We start from the raw sequence: 17,287 nt of genomic DNA, 5'->3' as shown, positions 1-17,287 counted from the left end.
TTTTTCAAGAAAGAAAACTTTCTGTTGAGCAAAGTACCTGCAGTAGTAAATGATGCTGTCTTTTTTAAATGTCTTTTTGAATCAGGTTTGTGTTGATAATAGATTTATCCTCACTATTTTCCCACCCAAGATACTGCATGCCTTAGTGGTAATGTAAATTATCAGATTGCTATAACTGTATTTGATTGAATAACAAATAAATGAAGCAACAGTCTTATCCCAGATTAAGAAAGGTGCGCTTACCTTCACAGTACTCAGAGGCTCTTCCTCAGCACAGTCCTGGGTATGTTCCACCACCTGGTCCTCCTGGGGAGCTAGAAGGACACAGAATAGCCATTGAGACACAGGTGAGGCTGCTCACCAATCATTCAGAAACCTTCTTTTTTGGGGCGAGGGAGCATGGGGTGGAGTGTATGCAGAAGACGTTAGTAAGTATGGACTGACTTGCTGTTGAATCATCGTCTTTGTTGTATAAGTAAGAGCAAATCAGAGGAGCAGGAAATAATGAAACAGAAATTCTGTATTTTAACTAGTCATAAGCTAACAGTTCAGGAAAAAAGAAACGCTAAAATGCATGCCGCCTTTCAATGACAGAGACTCATGAAACTCCTGTCTGTTTATATCGTCTGCAAAACCACCCCTACCCAGAAGGATTTCTTCTTAGATCACTACCTCCCCAGGATTCAGTTAACAGCTGTTGCACTCACTAAGTTTTCTGTGAGATTTTGTTCTTGATTAAAAGTGATCTCTGTTAGAGGACTGAATTCAGTCCTACCTTGCCAAATAGCTATTATCAATCATGTGAGGTTTTTTCCCAGTCTTCATTTTCCAAACAATATTTGCATGTCCACTGAGTCGGTGTCTGTTCACACTCAGAGAAGTCATACATTTAGTGGAACAGTTCATTATGGACTGAAAGCACGGGGTAAACTTTGACCTTGTTGGACCCAGGTGTGCAGGAGATTTACAACAAGAGTCAAGGCCACCAAGCAGACTGTCAAGTTCCACTGTGAGATCTACTTGACACCTTCCCTTGAGAGTGTGCTACAGGGTTTAATCAATGCAAGGCTTATGGTAATGTCACCCAGTACAATGAAATATCTCCCTTATGATAATCTGCTTTTGTCCTTGGTTAAGCAATGACACTAGCACCAACAGATATGGCTTGTACTGTCTAAACAAGGGCATACAGCTCTCAGATCTGTGACTTGACCAGGAGGATGTGAGTCTTAAGGTGCCTTTCACAATAATGACCGTGCCAAAGTTGGCGTTAATCCACCTATGTTTGCCCTGGGTTCCATGACCACCGAGCCCATCTTAGAATGATGGACACGGTCTGGACCTCTGGAGCTCTAGTACCTTCAGGCATAAATGTAGATTCAGGGACCCCCTTGCTCCATGACTGAGGATCACATGGTTGAGTGTAAGTGTAGGTCAGGGGTCCAAAGCAGACACACTGGGATCACCCCAAGGTTCTCAGTTTATTCTTTTCCACTTAGGAGGTCAAGAGCTTGGGCCATTTTTCTCAGCACCATCTCCATTCAAGCAAAATGAATATTAGCCAAACTTGAGGAATGACTGAGTTGAGGAAAGAATCAGGTAATCTATAGCCAGTGTGCAGTGTGATGAGCAGTGTTTAGAAAGTTCACAATTGACTTGTGCTGTGTAAGAGGGAAACATCTCCTGAGGAAACACACACAGACGCATAGCTTTAGAATCACACCACGTGGGGTCACACATGGGACCCAAAGCCACACATCTAAATGATGTAGTTGTTTCCAGGTACCATAGAGTACAGACATTGTTCATTCCTAGGAGATTAGTCACTTCTCGGTACCCCTACCCTTCACCCCCTTTAGGAATCCAGCATCAGGGCAACTCTCCAAACAGAGCTAGCGAGAGAATGCCACCTTCATAATAGATTATTTTAATCAGAGGGATGATCCCTGAATATTTACCGTGTTCACTGGCTGCTTCACACGCCTGCAATTAGAAAGAAGAAAATAGTGTGAGGGTGTCAGCATCTCGTCAGGTCTTTGTTCTCATTTTCTTTTCAGAAACTAAATGGGAATGTGCTATTGAGTCCATAGCCGCACAAGAACACATAGAGGACACCTGTGGGAAAGGCTGCAGCTCCTCCTGGAAGATCTCTCCAGCCCATTTTGACCAGTAATTAAAACTTTTTATTTCAGGAAGGAACATTTTCTGCTGAGGAAACTACTCCCAATTCCAGTTTTTAATTCCTGTTGTCATTTTTGGAAAATGTCCTTATGAATAGGTTATCTGCTGGGAGAAATTCATCCATCAAGTTAAAAATTGTTTATATCAACTGTCTTGAATATTTTGAACCTTTATCTGAATTCAGCTAGAAAATAAAGTCATTAAGCAACACTTTTATCTCAGATGAGTAGGAAGCACTTACTATGGAGGTGGGCAGAGCCTCTTCTGCCACCGTTGGAATGGCTAGCTCCTCCAGCTGGTCTTCAGGGAGCTCTACGAGGACATAGAGGAATTGTCAGGACATTTGTGATGCTGATCGGGAAGACCTTGTTAATGTGGACACACAGGGGAAGTGTGTGGATGTGGGTGGTTAATAAGTGTGGGCTGAGATCTGCTGGACAACCTTCCTCATGGGTGGAGGAAGGCAAAGGAGATGAACATTTCAGAAATGAGTCAGAGACCCTGAAGCTTTCTAGCTAATGGGAACCTGATCGACTTGAAACTCTCAGTCTGACAGAGGGAAGCATAAAAATCACACTATGTTTCAGTAGTCATATACAGTTGTGAAATTTGGACCGTAAAAAAGGCTGAATGCCAAAGAATTGATGCTTTAGAACAGTGGTGCTGAAGAGACCCTTGAGAGTTCTTAGGACAGCAAGGAGATCAAACCAGTTAATCCTAAAGGAAATCAACCATGAATTTTCATTGAAAGGACTGATGCTGAAACTTCAATACTTTGGCCACCTGATGTAAAGAGCAGACTCACTCAAAAAGCCCCTGATGCTGGGAAACACTGAGGACAGTAGGAAAAGGCAGGGCCACAGAGGATGAGATGACTTGATAGCATCAACTCAATGGACATGAATTTGAGCAAACTCCAGGAGATAGAGAAGGACGGGGAAGCTTGGTGTGCTGCTGTCCATGGGTTCACAGATGTAACTTAGCGACTGAGCATAGTGATCAAAGATACATTGTATTTATTCTTTTCATAATTTTTAAGAATTAAAAAGTTCCATAGCATTTTCTATATTCACAATTCAGTGTACCTATCAACACCATCTACATGTACATCTTTTGCATCAGATCCAATATAACCTTTGTACCCATTAAGTAATTATCCACCTTCTCCCTTGCCTCCTTGCTTTGGTAATTTCTATTTCCAGTTTTTGTGATTAGCGTATTCTGTGTACCTGAAACCAGTGGAATCATAAAATATTTGTCTTTCTGTGCCTGCGTTATCTCACTCACTATAATAAATTTTAGTATTAAATCGTCCATCCATTTTGTAGCATATTTCAATTCTTAATTCGTTTTTATGGCGGGATAGTATTCCATTTTGCTGCTGCTGCTGCTGCTGCTGCTGCTGCTGCTGCTGCTAAGTCGCTTCAGTTGCGTCCGACTCTGTGTGACCCAATAGAGGGCAGCCCACCAGGCTCCCCCTCCCTGGGATTCTCCAGGCAAGAACACTGGAGAGGGTTGCCATTTCCTTCTCCAATGCATGCAAGTGAAAAGTGAAAGTGAAGTTGCTCAGTCATCTCTGACCCTTAGCGACCCCATGGACTGCAGCCTACCAGGCTCCTCTGTCCATGGGATTTACCAGGCAAGAGTACTGGAGTGGGCTGCCATTGCCTCTCCGATTCCATTCTGAGTACATATCGTATTTCATTTATCCATTCATCACATGATGGTCTTTCGGTTGTTTCTATCATTTAAGTACTAATGATACACTGTGAACATTAGTGTACAGATTCCTGTATAGTACCATAATTTAAATGTGCATATTTAAAATATCACTGAATGTAACAACACAAAGTGTGACTGTTAGGTAAACTATAGACTTTGAATTACTAAAAATATATTATCTCACTAATTGTAAAAACTGTATCACACATAAGTTATCTGTGAGTAGAATTTGATAGCTGAAACTGAAGTGATATGATATAGGAATTTTCTGGATAATCCATACAATTTTTATGTCAATGTAATCCTGCCTTAAATAAAGTCTAATAATTTAAAGAAATCTTGAAACATAACTTCAGGGGGGAATATATTACAGCTAGTGTTAAAAATTTGGAGAAGGAAATGGCAACCCACTCCAGTGTTCTTGCCTGGAGAATCCCAGGAACGGCGGAGCCTGGTGGGCTGCCGTCTATGGGGTCGCACAGAGTCGGACACGACTGAAGCAACTTAGTAGTAGTAGTAGTGTTAAAAAATTAGCTAATGTTCAAATCATAGCTAGAGACCATCTTCACTTTGAAGAATGAACCAAATGTTGAATTTGAAAGGCATCTTTCCTTTCATAGTTAAAGCAGTACCAACTGATATAGTAAGTTTCATTTTGAACACATGAAATAAAAGAAGAACATTGCTTAATACTTCAGTTTTTTCTTAGGTATGAGACACTGAACATACTACAATAATTATTCTTGGGTGAACTTAATGAGAAAATTTTCACAGTACCTTCAGCTGAGTCAGTTATAGGGTGCACCTTATTTTGTGGCCAAAAACGAACTCTCTTCATCCAGCTGGTTGATGTTCTTGACCTCCGAGGAATGTCTCTTCTGATCTTCCGGACAAAGTGTCCTGAGAAATGCACTGTAATGGAGACAACTGTTGACATCTTGCTGGTAGAAGACCACATGAAAATTAATAATAACTGATCCACAGTTCAATCCTCGGTCCCCTTCCTCACCAGATGCCTAGCAGAGCCTCCTGAATCCAAGGTGGACTTAGGAAGATCTGCGGTTTTTTGTGCACTGAAAACACCCAACAGACTGGTTGTGTGTGCAGATGTCTATATTTAACTGAGACCTAGAAGCTCAGCAGAGCATAGAGACCATGCCTGATGGAATGGACTCAAATCTCGTTTAGGAGAAGCAGGTACTTGGGAAAGACGTATGGATCCCTCTTTGCCTCAGTTCCCTGTGCTGAGTTGGAGAAATGTTAATATGGCCTAATTTTAGTATTATGAGGCCCAGAATGTTTAAATGCAGGTAAAATATCAGAAAAATAAAGAAGGGATTCCCTGGCAATCCAGTGGTTAAGAATCTGCCTTGCAATGCAGGAAACGGGGTTTGATTTCTGGTCGGCAAACTCCGGTCCCACATGCCTCGGAGCAACTAAGCCCTCATTCTGCAACTACTGAGCCCAAGCACCTCACTAGAGAGTCAGTGCCCTGCAGTGAAAGCTCTGCCTGATGTGATGAAGATCCCATGTGCCACAACTAAGACCTGATGCAGCCAAATAAATGAATAGATAGACAAATAAATAAATAGAAGAGGAAAGGACTGGTGGTTCATAAATGCTCTGGAAGTGTTTAATATTGAATGATGGCAAGAGTAAGGTGGACATTTAGCAGTGGTTGAAAGCAGATAGGGCATTTTGATGGCTCCAATAAGCAGGGGTGGAAGCTTATTCTTCAGCTTTTTCACAGAAACAAGGCTTTATAGCTCAGGGACAGTATCTATTATCAACTCTTCTGATACCCAGCCCTGTTCAAGAGGAAGGGCAGACAAAGTAGGGGCTGTAACCCGTATGTTACATTAGAAGGTGTTGAATTTAGAAAGATGAAGTGACTTTCCAAGAGTCACACAATGATAAATAGTGGATCTGGGACAGGATTGTAGATGGTCCCTGAGGACACAGATACCTGCACCCCTGAGACCTGTGTTAAAACCCCTTACCAGGACCTCAACCCTTCCCCCACCTCAAATTATCCTGCCCGTAGTTTTCTGTGGATGAGAGCTGATACCCTGGAGAAGACGCCTCAGCCTTAAAAAGAGCTCAAATCCTCTTTCTACCACTCGTCTCTATATTTCAGTTCCTGATCCAAAATACAAGTTTCTTCTGAGCAAAGCCCCTCAGAAAGACCACAGGATTCCAACTCTGTCCATCCTCCAAAGCCTCTTCACACACTCAACTATCTCACAAGCAGCCTTCCCAAAGCCCAGTTCACCTTTCTAAGTGACCAGTGGTCGGTCTGGCCCCCAAGTTGGCTCAGAACTCAGAACCTTATAAACCAAAGGCCACATGATGGTTCTAACAAGAATTAGCTTCCCTTCCACTGACCAAGTCTGGATGAGCAGTTAATGTGAGTTAGCTGGGGAGGTGGCCATCTGTGCTGGGCTTTGGTGGCTTAATTAAGTCTATGATGCTCAAAGTCTCACAGCTGATCTGAACACTTATTTGAGCAGCCTGGACCTGGCACTGTGTAAGAATGGGCAGGAGTTCAAGTCTGTCCTCACTAAAATTCTGACTCTATCAACTCCTTATCATGCTCTAGATCCTGTAGTGGCAGACAATAGAGCCCCAAATGCTTTTTGAAAATCATCTCCATACTCACAACCTAGAGACCACAACCCAAGATTCTTCTTGAGGATCAACAGAGAGACCCTCCTTCCCTCAGTGACCAAATGTTTATCCTACTAACCCGACAGCCCTGCCCTGTCTCAGCAAACTCCCTGGCAACAGCCAAACAGTGATCCTGTCCACATCAACCCATAGAAATCCCACAAGTAAATCCAGTTTCTTTCCTTTTTAAGTCTCTGGATTTATACTGCTAGTGTTTGTAGATTTGGGCAGCAATATTGAGATGAGTTGAGATGTAATGCCCTTCTACTGTAATGTCCAATGTTGGGGAGACCTCATGGTTCTCCTGTGTTAGTTCTTTCTGTCTGTTCTCTGGTAAGAGTGTGTATAAAACTGACATTGAGAAATTGTAAATTTAGAAAGATATTTAAGGCAGCCAGCTGATAGGAGAATCAAAATGTAATTTAAGAAATAAAACAAACTTATAAAACACATTTATAATTCTGTAGATAAATTAGAATGATGGAAAAGAAAAAAAAAAAAAAAACAGATGAGGAAAATTCATCAGTAAAAGCTCACCAGCCCATTTGAAGGAATAGCCTTCAGAGGATCAGAGGGAACCTACCTGCAAAACAACAATTCACATTACCCATTTTCAGAAGGTTGAAGGTGAGCCCTTCTTACTTGGTACCTTAAGTGACCCTCTCCGCTCGCAAAGTGGCAGTTGGTACAGAATGCAGAATGTGTATTACCACATTACCATGGCGATGATACTCCACAGAACTTTCAGAATTAACTGGACTCTGCACAGGACGAGTCCACCTGCCACCGTCCAACTGCTACTGTGTTTCTATGGACAAGTTTGACTTTTCAGAGCAAACATTTTATTTCAAAATTGAATCTCAGGCTCACACATTCCTCTCTGATTAAGAAAATAATTTATATTGAGTGAAAATGCTCTGTCCCCAAATATAGTTGATAGTGAACATTTCAGGGTGAGGAGGGACAAAGCTAACACATTGAGAATAAAAAGATATTCTATTCTTGATTAGAATATCATCTTGGTACTGATCACAAGTTTGTGTTCCTAACACACAGTGAGGCCAAACAATACCAAACATCAGAGGCCTGGAACAGAGAAAGCCTTGCTTCAGGCCCAAACAAGGAGAAAAGACAAACAAAAAAACCTGAGCTCCCAGAAAGCTTTCAGCAAAGCGCTTTTCTAGGGAAGCTAAGGGAGTGGCCTGGTTACTTCAGGTGTCAGAGTCTTTGTTCTTGAGGTCAGGTCATGGTCATGGTCAGGTCACAGGTCACAGTGTTCCTGGGGTGGTGGTGGTGGTTTAGTCACTAAGTAAAGGCCGACTCTTGCGACCCCACGGACTGTAGCCTGCCAGGCTCCTCTATCATGGGATTCTCCAGGCAAGAATACTGGAGTGGGTTGCCATTTCCTTCTCCAGGAGATCTTCCCAACCCAGGAATCAAACCCAGGTCCCCTGTACTGCAGACAGATTCTTTATCGAAGGAGCTATGAGGAAATCCCTAATGTTCCTGTAAAGTGACGTCACTCAGTCGTGTCCACCTCTTTGCGTCTCCTCTGTCCATGGGATTTTCTAGGCAAGAGTACTGGGTTGGGTTGCCATTTCCTTCTCCAGAGGATCTTCCTAACCCAGGGATTGAACCTGGATTTTCTGCATTGTAGGCAGACGCTGTACCGTCTGAGCTACCAGGGAAGTCTAATGTTCCTGTAAACCTCCAACAAAACAAATGCTACCCTCAGTTCTGATAAGAAAGTGTCAGGTCCCGGGCACCACCCTCTACCTCTGGGGTCGTGGCCAGGGAGGTTATCCTCCTGAGGTTGGGGGGCCATCCATCCAGCACCCAGTCTGGGTCTTCCCACCAGTGCCTGGCCCTGGCTGAGGGGGCAGGTCTCAGCTGGCAGCAGCCTCAGAGCCAGGTCCCAGACCCCACCGAAACTTCATCTCTTAGGGAGCCTGGCGCCCAGGACCCAGCCCGGCCTCAGGCTTTTCATTCAAACTGGAGAGACACACTTGTAGCAAATACCAATTGGGTTAATCCCAGTTTGCAACAACTACCCTCTTTGAGAGAAGTCCCATCCACAGAGGCAAGCCTGAAAGGATGTATAAGATCCTTGTATACCAACCCTAACCTCCTGCCACCTCCTGGGGGTGGACAATTGATCAATACTGGACCAAGTGTGGAAACGTGAATGGAGAGACAGAAGCTGGTGAACTCTTAACTTAATAGCCAGGGTCATATCCTCCAGCTGTCCAGGGCTCCAGGGACCATGCCTGTATCGACCTCTGCAGCTTATAGGTCATGGAGGGGGGAATGGGGAGAGGTTTGCTGCTTTGTGGCCTGGATCTGGCCTGTGGGCACCTGTGGCGAGGGCTCTGGGGCTCTGTGGGGCACAGTCCCCAAAGTGTCCTGGGCCCCCATCTCACCCGCCTGCCCTGAGGCCTGAGGGCCTGGATAGCACATGGAGAAGGCCTCTGTGCCACACTCTCCACACGCGGGTGAGGACTGCTGACTGGTTGCCCGTTGGTGGAGCATGAGCTCTAACCCTAGTCTAAGGGTCCCGCTAAAGGTCTTACAATATTGGCTGTGTGCCCACCCCACCTCAGTACAGTCTCCACCCATTTCTACTCTTCCTGAGTCCCCAGCTTTCCCTAGAAGAAACAAAGCCTAACATTTAATCTTATAAACAAAACTAAGTGTTTCATGTCTAATGAATCCACTTGTATTCTTTATCTGGAAGAAAACAAAAATTCCTATAAATTCTTCTTACAAAAATGAATGTTTTTGTCATGTGTCGCAAGCATGTTTTCAGTTTATCACTATCTTTAATTTTTATTTTTGTTTTGTTTATCTGTCTTTGTCTGTGCTGGGTCTTCCTTGTCGTGTGGCTTCTCTCTAGCTGTCCTGAGTGGGGGCTGGTCTCTTGTTGGGGAGCACAGGCTCTAGACACACAGGCGTCAGTAGCTGTAACTCACAGGCTCTAGAGCCCTGGGGCAGTAGTTGTGGTGCACAGGCTTCGTTGCTCAGCAGCATGTGGGATCTTTCCAGACCAGGGATCAGACCCATGTCCCCTGCACTGGCAGGCAGATTCTTAACTACTGGGCCACAAAGAAAGTCCTGTCACTGTCTTTTTATTATGGCTACTTTTACTTATATCAAGAAGACATTTATTTTATTTTCAAAAACATGATTAAGTTAAATATTTTTGTTATTTTGGCTATGAGAAGGAAAAAGGGGGAAGGATATCATGACTAGTATTCTTATTAAGGGCTAAATATTCCTTTACAATATTTTAACAAACAGGAAAATAACTACAGGTGTTTCAAGTCAAACTTAAACAATTTTGAATATTTCTAAAGATGTATGTAAAAATGGACTCATTAATTTTTTAGGATAATGATACAAATTTTCCCCCAGAAATGATATAGAGTAGAAATATCCTGATACAGTCATAAAAGGAACACAGTATTTTGTAAAGCACATGTGGCAATTTAGATCTCAAAAACCTTAGAACATTTTGGAAGTGATGATGGTACATCGATTAAGTCATTTTAACAGATTTCATTTACGATGTGCCTATTCATCAGATGAACTTTGTGGTTGTTTGCTGAGAAAAGAGGGGCACTTTCAATTAATGTTAAAGAACATTAAAGGAATTTGTGACTAAATTTGCTATGTTCTATTAATGATTTAAATGGTGAAGAATTAACTGAATTTTAATATAGCTCCAATTGCCAAGTAGATTTCTATTTCTTTGACCAAGCAACATATTGGATTTTTAAAAAATTTTCCTATAATTGATTCAACAACTGTTTATAAAAGCTGATGAATATTTCTAATAATTAAACAGGATAAATTATGTAAGAACAAGGAAACAGGGCCACCTTAGAGAATGTATAGTGCCTTGAACATTCTAAGTAAATTCTGCTGACTATGAATAGCATGAGCTATTATTGTTATGGACTAAATCTCTGTGTCCCCATGTAAATTCACACATTGAAACCCTCACCTCCAGTGGGATGGTCCCAGGAGGTGGGGCCTTTGAGAGGTAATTAGGCCATGAGGGTGGAGTCCCCATGACATTACCATCTTTAGAAAAAGAGGAGTAGAGCTAGTCCTTTCTCTCTTTCTGCCGCGTGAAGATAAATGAGAAGGTGGCAAAATGCAAGTAAAAACACATTCACTAAAACCTGACCTTGCTGCAGCCTGACCTTGAACTCTCAACCTTTAGAACTATGAGAAACAAATAATTATTGTAGAAACACCCTCATCCAAAGTATTCTGGCACTGTACCCCAAACTGACTGAAGCACCTATCATTGTGGATTTTGAGAGTAAGATTTTTCTTTAGTTATTTAGTTAATAGAAAAGAACCACAGATCTTTCCAAAAACATTGCACTGGATAGAATTAAGTAGGCAAGGAAAACTTTATTGAAGACATTGTGATAAAGGTCAAGACTATTGCAAGGAGAAAGACTGAGCTCAACTCCCCTGGGATTTGACTAGGGGGGATTTGTAAACAACTGACTGAGGGGGATTTGTAAACACTGAGTTAGTTAATGAGAAGATAGTACAGGTCCTCATCCTCAAGGTTGGCCATTTGTGCTTTAGTCATCGGCACTTGTGGAAATGAGGCTTCCAACTTTCCACATAGACTGGGATAAAGGGACGCATTTTTCTTGATTATTACTTTTAGGAAGGTGGGCTCACAGGTTCTTGAGAAAGACATTCCTGGGGTGTAAAACATTAACATATCATCATGGTAGAGAAGGAATTGATACACTTGCTAAAGTAGATGCTCAAAGAATAAGGAGATTGAGAAAAAATGTCTGGTATAAATTTGGAGATTGGGATTGATATTTACACACTATTATATACAAAGTAGGTAGCTAATAAGGATCTACTATATAACACAGGGAACTCTAGGCGATACTGTATGTGCTGTGCTTAGTCACTCAGTCATGTCCAACTCTCTGTGACCCCATTGACTGTAGTCCATTAGACTCCTCTGTCAATACTCTATAATGACCTATATTGGAAAAGAGTCTAAAAGTGAATATATATATATATATACATATACATATACATGCATCAGTTCAGTTCAGTCGTTCAGTCTTGTCCGACTCTTTGCAACCCCATGAATCGCAGCATGCCAGGCCTCCCTGTCCATATATATATAACTGATTCACTTTGCTGTGCAGAAGATCCATGGAATTCTCCAGGCCAGTACCAGAGTGGGTAGCCTTTCCCTTATCCAGTGGGTCTTCCAAACTCAGGGATTGAACCCAAGTCTCCCACATTGTGGGAAGATTCTTTACCAGCTGAGTCACAAGGAAAGCCCAAGAATACTGGAGCAAGTAGCCTATTGCTTCTCCAGAGGATCTTCCTGACCCAGGAATCGAACTGGGGTCTCCTTCATTGCAGGCAGTTTCTTTACCAACTGAGCTATCAGGAAGCCCACTAATACTTGATAGAAAGGCAAAAATAAGCAAAAGAAAATCTGTTGATCTGATAGACATGCACTGCTAATCATTTTACATTTTGTTTTATTCATGAGGAACCTCTCAATTAATGAAGTAGTAAATATAATCCCTCAGCATTCTCCATAAATCCTTTTTATTAATACATACTTTACAATTCTATACTTTAATGAGGAGCAGATATAATAACGACAACAAATCAAAGCTTCCGGATGTTTTGCTCTATGATAATTATAGTATCTATTACAATGTCTGTTCTTGTGATGGTGACAGTGTGAGGGGCTAGATATAACACTGAGTCATGCCAGACTTCCTCTATCAGCTTGGGCTCCCACTGAGACACCCGGACCCCTGACACATACAGATACATGCTTATTCCTATTTGCAAGCATATTAGGCAGGGTAAAGTTGAAGATAGCTTATTAAAATATAGTTTGTTGTTGTTGTTCGGTCACTAAGTCATGTCCGACTCTTTGCGACTCCATGGATTGCAGCATGTCAGGTTTCCTAGCCTTTCATTGCTTCTGGTATTAGAATCATAATTAAATCCATTAGTGAGTATCTGGCATCACTTATTTCTCACTGAAAATATTTCCTATATAATACAATTTGCTGGATATGAGAGTGTAATTGGAAAAGTCTTGGTCTTATTTTTAAATCTAAAACAGTGTAGTTACTGTGTGACACTTGTTTTTCAGTTTCTGTCATGTCCAGCTCTTTGTGACCCCGTGAACTGAAGCACACCCAGCTTCCCTGTCCTTCACTACCTCCTGGAGTTTGCTCAACTTAATGTCCATTGAGTCAGTGATGCTATCTAACTACTTCATCCTTTGCTTCCCTCTTGTCCTTTTGCCTTCAATCTTTCCCAGCATCAGGGACTTTTCCAATGAGTCTGATCTTCACAACAGGAGGCTAAAAGGTTGCAACTTCAGCTTCAGTCATTTCAATGAGTATTTGGTGTTTATTTCCATTAGGATTTACTGGCTTGATCCACTTGCAGTCAAACACTCTCCAGAGTCTTCTCCAGGCCCACAATTCAAAAGTATCAATTCTTTGGCATTCAGTGTTCTTTATGGTCCAACTCTTACATTTGTACAACTGCTGGAAAAACCATAGGTTTGACTAGATGGACCTTGGTCAGCGAAGTGATGTCTTTTAAAAGTGCTGTGTGGGTTTGTCACAGCTTTCCTTCCAGGCAGCAAGCATCTTTTATTTTCATGACTGCAGTCACCATCTCAGTCATTTTAGAGTCCAAGGAAATAAATCTGCCATAGAAATTTGAAGCTTAACCATAATAAAGGAGGCATTTATTAAAGTGTATATATTGAAGAAAACTGTGTATAACCACGTGATCAATATCTGATCAAACTTTCCTAATAAATAGTGGTCTCTGTCACAGCTATTCAATAAAAAAGAGATAAGATCAACAGAAAATGTACCTGAGCTTTAGATATTATAGTTGCATCAAAAAAATAATAAAATGTCTAGGAGTAAATTTAGTAAAGAAAAGTGAGTTTTTTACACTGCAAACTATAAGACATTGATAAAAGAAATTGAGAAACGCAAAAGAAGCAAATTGATATTCTGTGCTCATGGATTGAAAGAATTATTATTACTAAAATCACCATATTACCCAAAGCAATCCACAGATTCAATGAAATCCCTAACAGAATATCAGCGGCATTATTCACAGTAGCGAAACAATCCTGCTATGTGTAGAGAAACATAAAAGATCCAAATAGCAAAAACAACCTTGAGAAAACCAAAAAAAGCTGGATGTCTCATGCTCTTTGATTGAATATTACATTACAAAGCTACAGTAGTCAAAACAATATGGCATTGATATAAAAATAGACATAAATCAGTGGAACAGAGTAGAGAACCCAGTAATAAAACCATGCTATAAAGTAACATGGGAAATATGATAAAGATTGTTGTGTTTTGACTTAGATTCTTATAAGTATGTTCCCAATGATCAAAGGTAATAGATACAACAGTGAACTCTGGGAATAGTACAACCAACAAGCAACATTCTCCTTCTCCCACCATATTTTAGAGTGTGCGTATGTGCTCAGTCACTCAGTTGTGTCTGACATTTTGCAACCCCACAGAGTTTAGCCCACTAGTCTAGGAGAAATTGGTAGTAGGCAGAGTTACAAACTAATGCCTTATGTCTTTTGTTGGTGAAGATATGGGAGAACAGTATTAGTTAGCAAGTTTAATTTTCAATTAATGGGTTGGTGACAACCCATTATATTTCTGGGTCTTTTTCTTATATAAAACCCGAGATTCTGAAGGCTGACTGGCTTCGGGAAAGGCTGAGCTCACAGAGTGATCATTGTTGTCAGCACTCTGTTACTTGCTTTCCATCTTTTCATTCAATTTCCTATTATTGGTTCTTTTTTATAAGATGTTCCTTTATCATTTTGTAAGTATGTCACAGACTATTTTTGACTGCTTATTCATAGACCTTGCACCATTTCTTGGAACAATCACTGACTTCAGGGGTGTAAGGGGCTCTTTAAATTTAGCCTGGCAAATATGCTTACCCTGGCAGAGATTGTTGTTTAGTGGCTAAGTTGTGTCCAACCCTTTGTGAACCCATGGCCTGCAGCACTCCAGGCTTCCCTTCCTTCACTATCTCCTGGAGTTTGCTCAAATTCATGTCCATTGAGTTGGGGATGCCATCCAAACATCTCATCCTCTGCTGTCTCCTTCTCCTTTTGGTGGAGGGGAATCACTTTATTTAAAATCTACCAGCATCAAGAGGGTAAGGGAGGTACAGTTCAGCAATGGGAAGCAGGTATTTAAGCACAAGGATGGAATGGGAAAAGGAATTGGGCAGACAAAATCTAAATCTGTCAGTTGGAATCATTTCAGTGTTAAGGATGACTTTACAAAGAATGAAAATGCTCAGATGTTTGAGGTTTGAAGAGACCCTGGTAGTTAATCTTTGAAATGTAAGCGGTAAGACAGACGGATAAAATAGTTCAGCCAGAGGGAACTCTTTAAGTTGAGGTGCAAAGTTAAAAGACAAAATTTTGTGAAAATCATAGATGTGCCTTATGAAGGGAGGAGAGACGAAGATTAAAATGTGCTTCAAGTAGGAGATGATTGGGCATTAGATTACCAGTCTGGAGGAATATCGATGCATTTGAGAGAGAGTTATTGGAAGATGATTTCTTCTCTAAGCAACCTAGACACTAAGCGCAATCACTCCATCCTCCCGTCACTATGACCCGTGTACATTTAGACTCTTTTACATTTACACATATTACATCATCATAAAAATGTTATTTATATGGCTAACATAACTGCTTTATCTAATGTAGTAATTCCCGTCACATTTTCCCCCCTTGCTATGTTTTTTTTTTATAGTCCTTGTGAAGAATTCCGTCACATTATAATACATGTTATTTTACTTATGTTTGTCAGTATTTCCTGCAATTGTTTTGAAAGCAAGATTTGACCCCTTTGTTCACTGCTAGATCCCTGTTAAAATGCTAAGCTGCTACACATGGCTTAAATAAAAGCGTCTCAAATGGTGCAATCGCAGGCTGCCTCTCAAAAGATAGGTATTAAAGATTCATTGAGGGATGATAACTCATCACCATCAGTGGCTGGTAAGATGCAGCTGCACCGCCTACAAGGCTTCACTCCCTCTCCTGCCTGGAAGACCTCTTCAAGGTCGTCAGCGCAGGTAGAAGCTGACTCTGACTTTCTGACCACTTGCGTTGTGTCCTTACCTCCTGCCAAGATGGCATCATTTTGGTTCACTGGAAACTCGCTGACAAAAGTACACTAAAGCCATTCACCGAAATTGCTTTTTGTCCCTAGTATTCTGTAGGAGAATCCCGGGGACGACAGAGCCTGGTGGGCTGCCGTCTATGGGGTCGCACAGAGTCGGACACGACTGAAGCGACTTAGCAGCAGCAGCAGCAGCTTACTGCATTGTGGTCAGAGAAGATGGCTGGGATGATTTCAATTTTTGGAATTTACCAAGGCTAGATTTATGGCCCAGGATGTGATCTATCCTGGAGAAAGTTCCATGTGCACTTGAGAAAAAGGTGAAATTGATTATTTTGGGGTGGAAAGTCCTGTAAATATCAATTAAATCTAATTTGTCTATTGTATCATTTAAAGTCTGTGTTTCCTTGTTAATTTTCTGTTTAGTTGATCTATCCATATGTGTGAGTGGAGTATTAAAGTCTCCCACTATTATTGTGTTATTGTTCATTTCCCCTTTTATACTTGTTAGTATTTGCCTTATATATTTTGGTGTTCCTATGTTGGGTGCATATATATTTATAATTGTTATATCTTCTTCTTGGATTGATCCTTTGATCATTATGTAGTGTCCTTCTTTGTCTCTTTTCACAGCCTTTATTTTAAAGTCTATTTTATCTGATACGAGTATTGCTACGCCTGCTTTCTTTCAGTCTCTATTTGTGTGGAATAACTTTTTCCAGCCCTTCACTTTCAATCTGTATATGTCCCTTGTTTCGAGGTGGGTCTCTTGTAGACAACATATATAGGGGTCTTGTTTTTGTATCCATTCAGCCAGTCTTTGTCTTTTGATTGGGGCCTTCAACCCATTTACATACAAAGTAATTATTGATAAGTATGATCTCGTTGCCATTTACGTTGTTGTTTTGGGTTCGAGTTTATACACCCTTTCCAGAGAGGGCAATGGCAACCCACTCCAGTACTCTTGCTTGGATAATCCCATGGATGGAGGAGCCTGGTAGGCTGCAGTCCATGGGGTTGCGAAGAGTTGGACACGACTGAGCGGCTTCACTTTTCTGTGTTAAAAGAATCAAACTTCCCTGACATTTTTCAATATTCCTCAACACCCTCCTTTTGCTTACCTGTTGATATAAAATAGCCACCAAACAATTACTAAATTCATGTAACCTTGAAGGAACTTAGTGAAGTAATTTAATCTTTTTGTATCATGGATAAAAGACAATTTTCCTCTGAGTCCAAAACCTATTGTTTCTTTGTAACTCTCCAAATATCATCACAGAATAAACTACAGGATACAGATGATGATCAAGGGTAAGTAATTTGTTTTGTGTACATGATATTGATCACTTCTGTAGATTTACCTGTGTTGTGATTGACACATCTTATGTCCTGGTAGTGATTACTGCACCCACTTACAGAGGCAGCTACCTTGTGCTGGGTGTGCAGATGAAGCTAAGAGGTGAGAAATTTTGGCTGTGTGCAAAGGTGATTTTTCA

The 17,287-nt window shown here is 41.2% G+C and overlaps 2 protein-coding genes across 8 annotated transcripts in view; one reads left to right on the top strand and one right to left on the bottom strand.

Moving 5' to 3' along the window:
• LOC145506691 (uncharacterized) overlaps positions 1-7,250 on the bottom strand; it is a 28,543-nt gene extending 21,293 nt beyond the window's left edge. For 6 of the 7 annotated variants that reach the window (XR_014054181.1, XR_014054182.1, XM_081491942.1 and 3 more), the window contains exons 1-5: positions 7,154-7,250; positions 4,681-4,815; positions 2,423-2,493; positions 1,959-1,983; positions 244-314 (exon numbers count right to left, since the gene is read on the bottom strand). Coding sequence is in view for 4 of the 7 variants with exons in the window: in XM_081491942.1 (XP_081348068.1) it covers positions 244-314; positions 1,959-1,983; positions 2,423-2,493; positions 4,681-4,815; positions 7,154-7,181 (330 nt within the window). In the remaining 3 variants the exon portion in view is untranslated. The remainder of the gene's footprint in view (positions 1-243; positions 315-1,958; positions 1,984-2,422; positions 2,494-4,680; positions 4,816-7,153) is intronic. The other variant, XR_014054183.1, reaches the window with a different exon arrangement.
• LOC145505193 (uncharacterized) overlaps positions 1-17,287 on the top strand; it is a 133,980-nt gene that overhangs the window by 36,469 nt on the left and 80,224 nt on the right. The window lies entirely within an intron of this gene.

Source organism: Giraffa tippelskirchi, chromosome 5 (genome assembly GCF_054371585.1).
Source record: "Giraffa tippelskirchi isolate mGirTip1 chromosome 5, T2T-mGirTip1v1.2.pri, whole genome shotgun sequence".
Classification (NCBI taxonomy): Eukaryota; Metazoa; Chordata; class Mammalia; order Artiodactyla; family Giraffidae; genus Giraffa; species Giraffa tippelskirchi.
The sequence above is the reverse complement of the archived record's forward strand: the minus strand, read 5'-3'. Positions and strand labels throughout refer to the sequence as shown.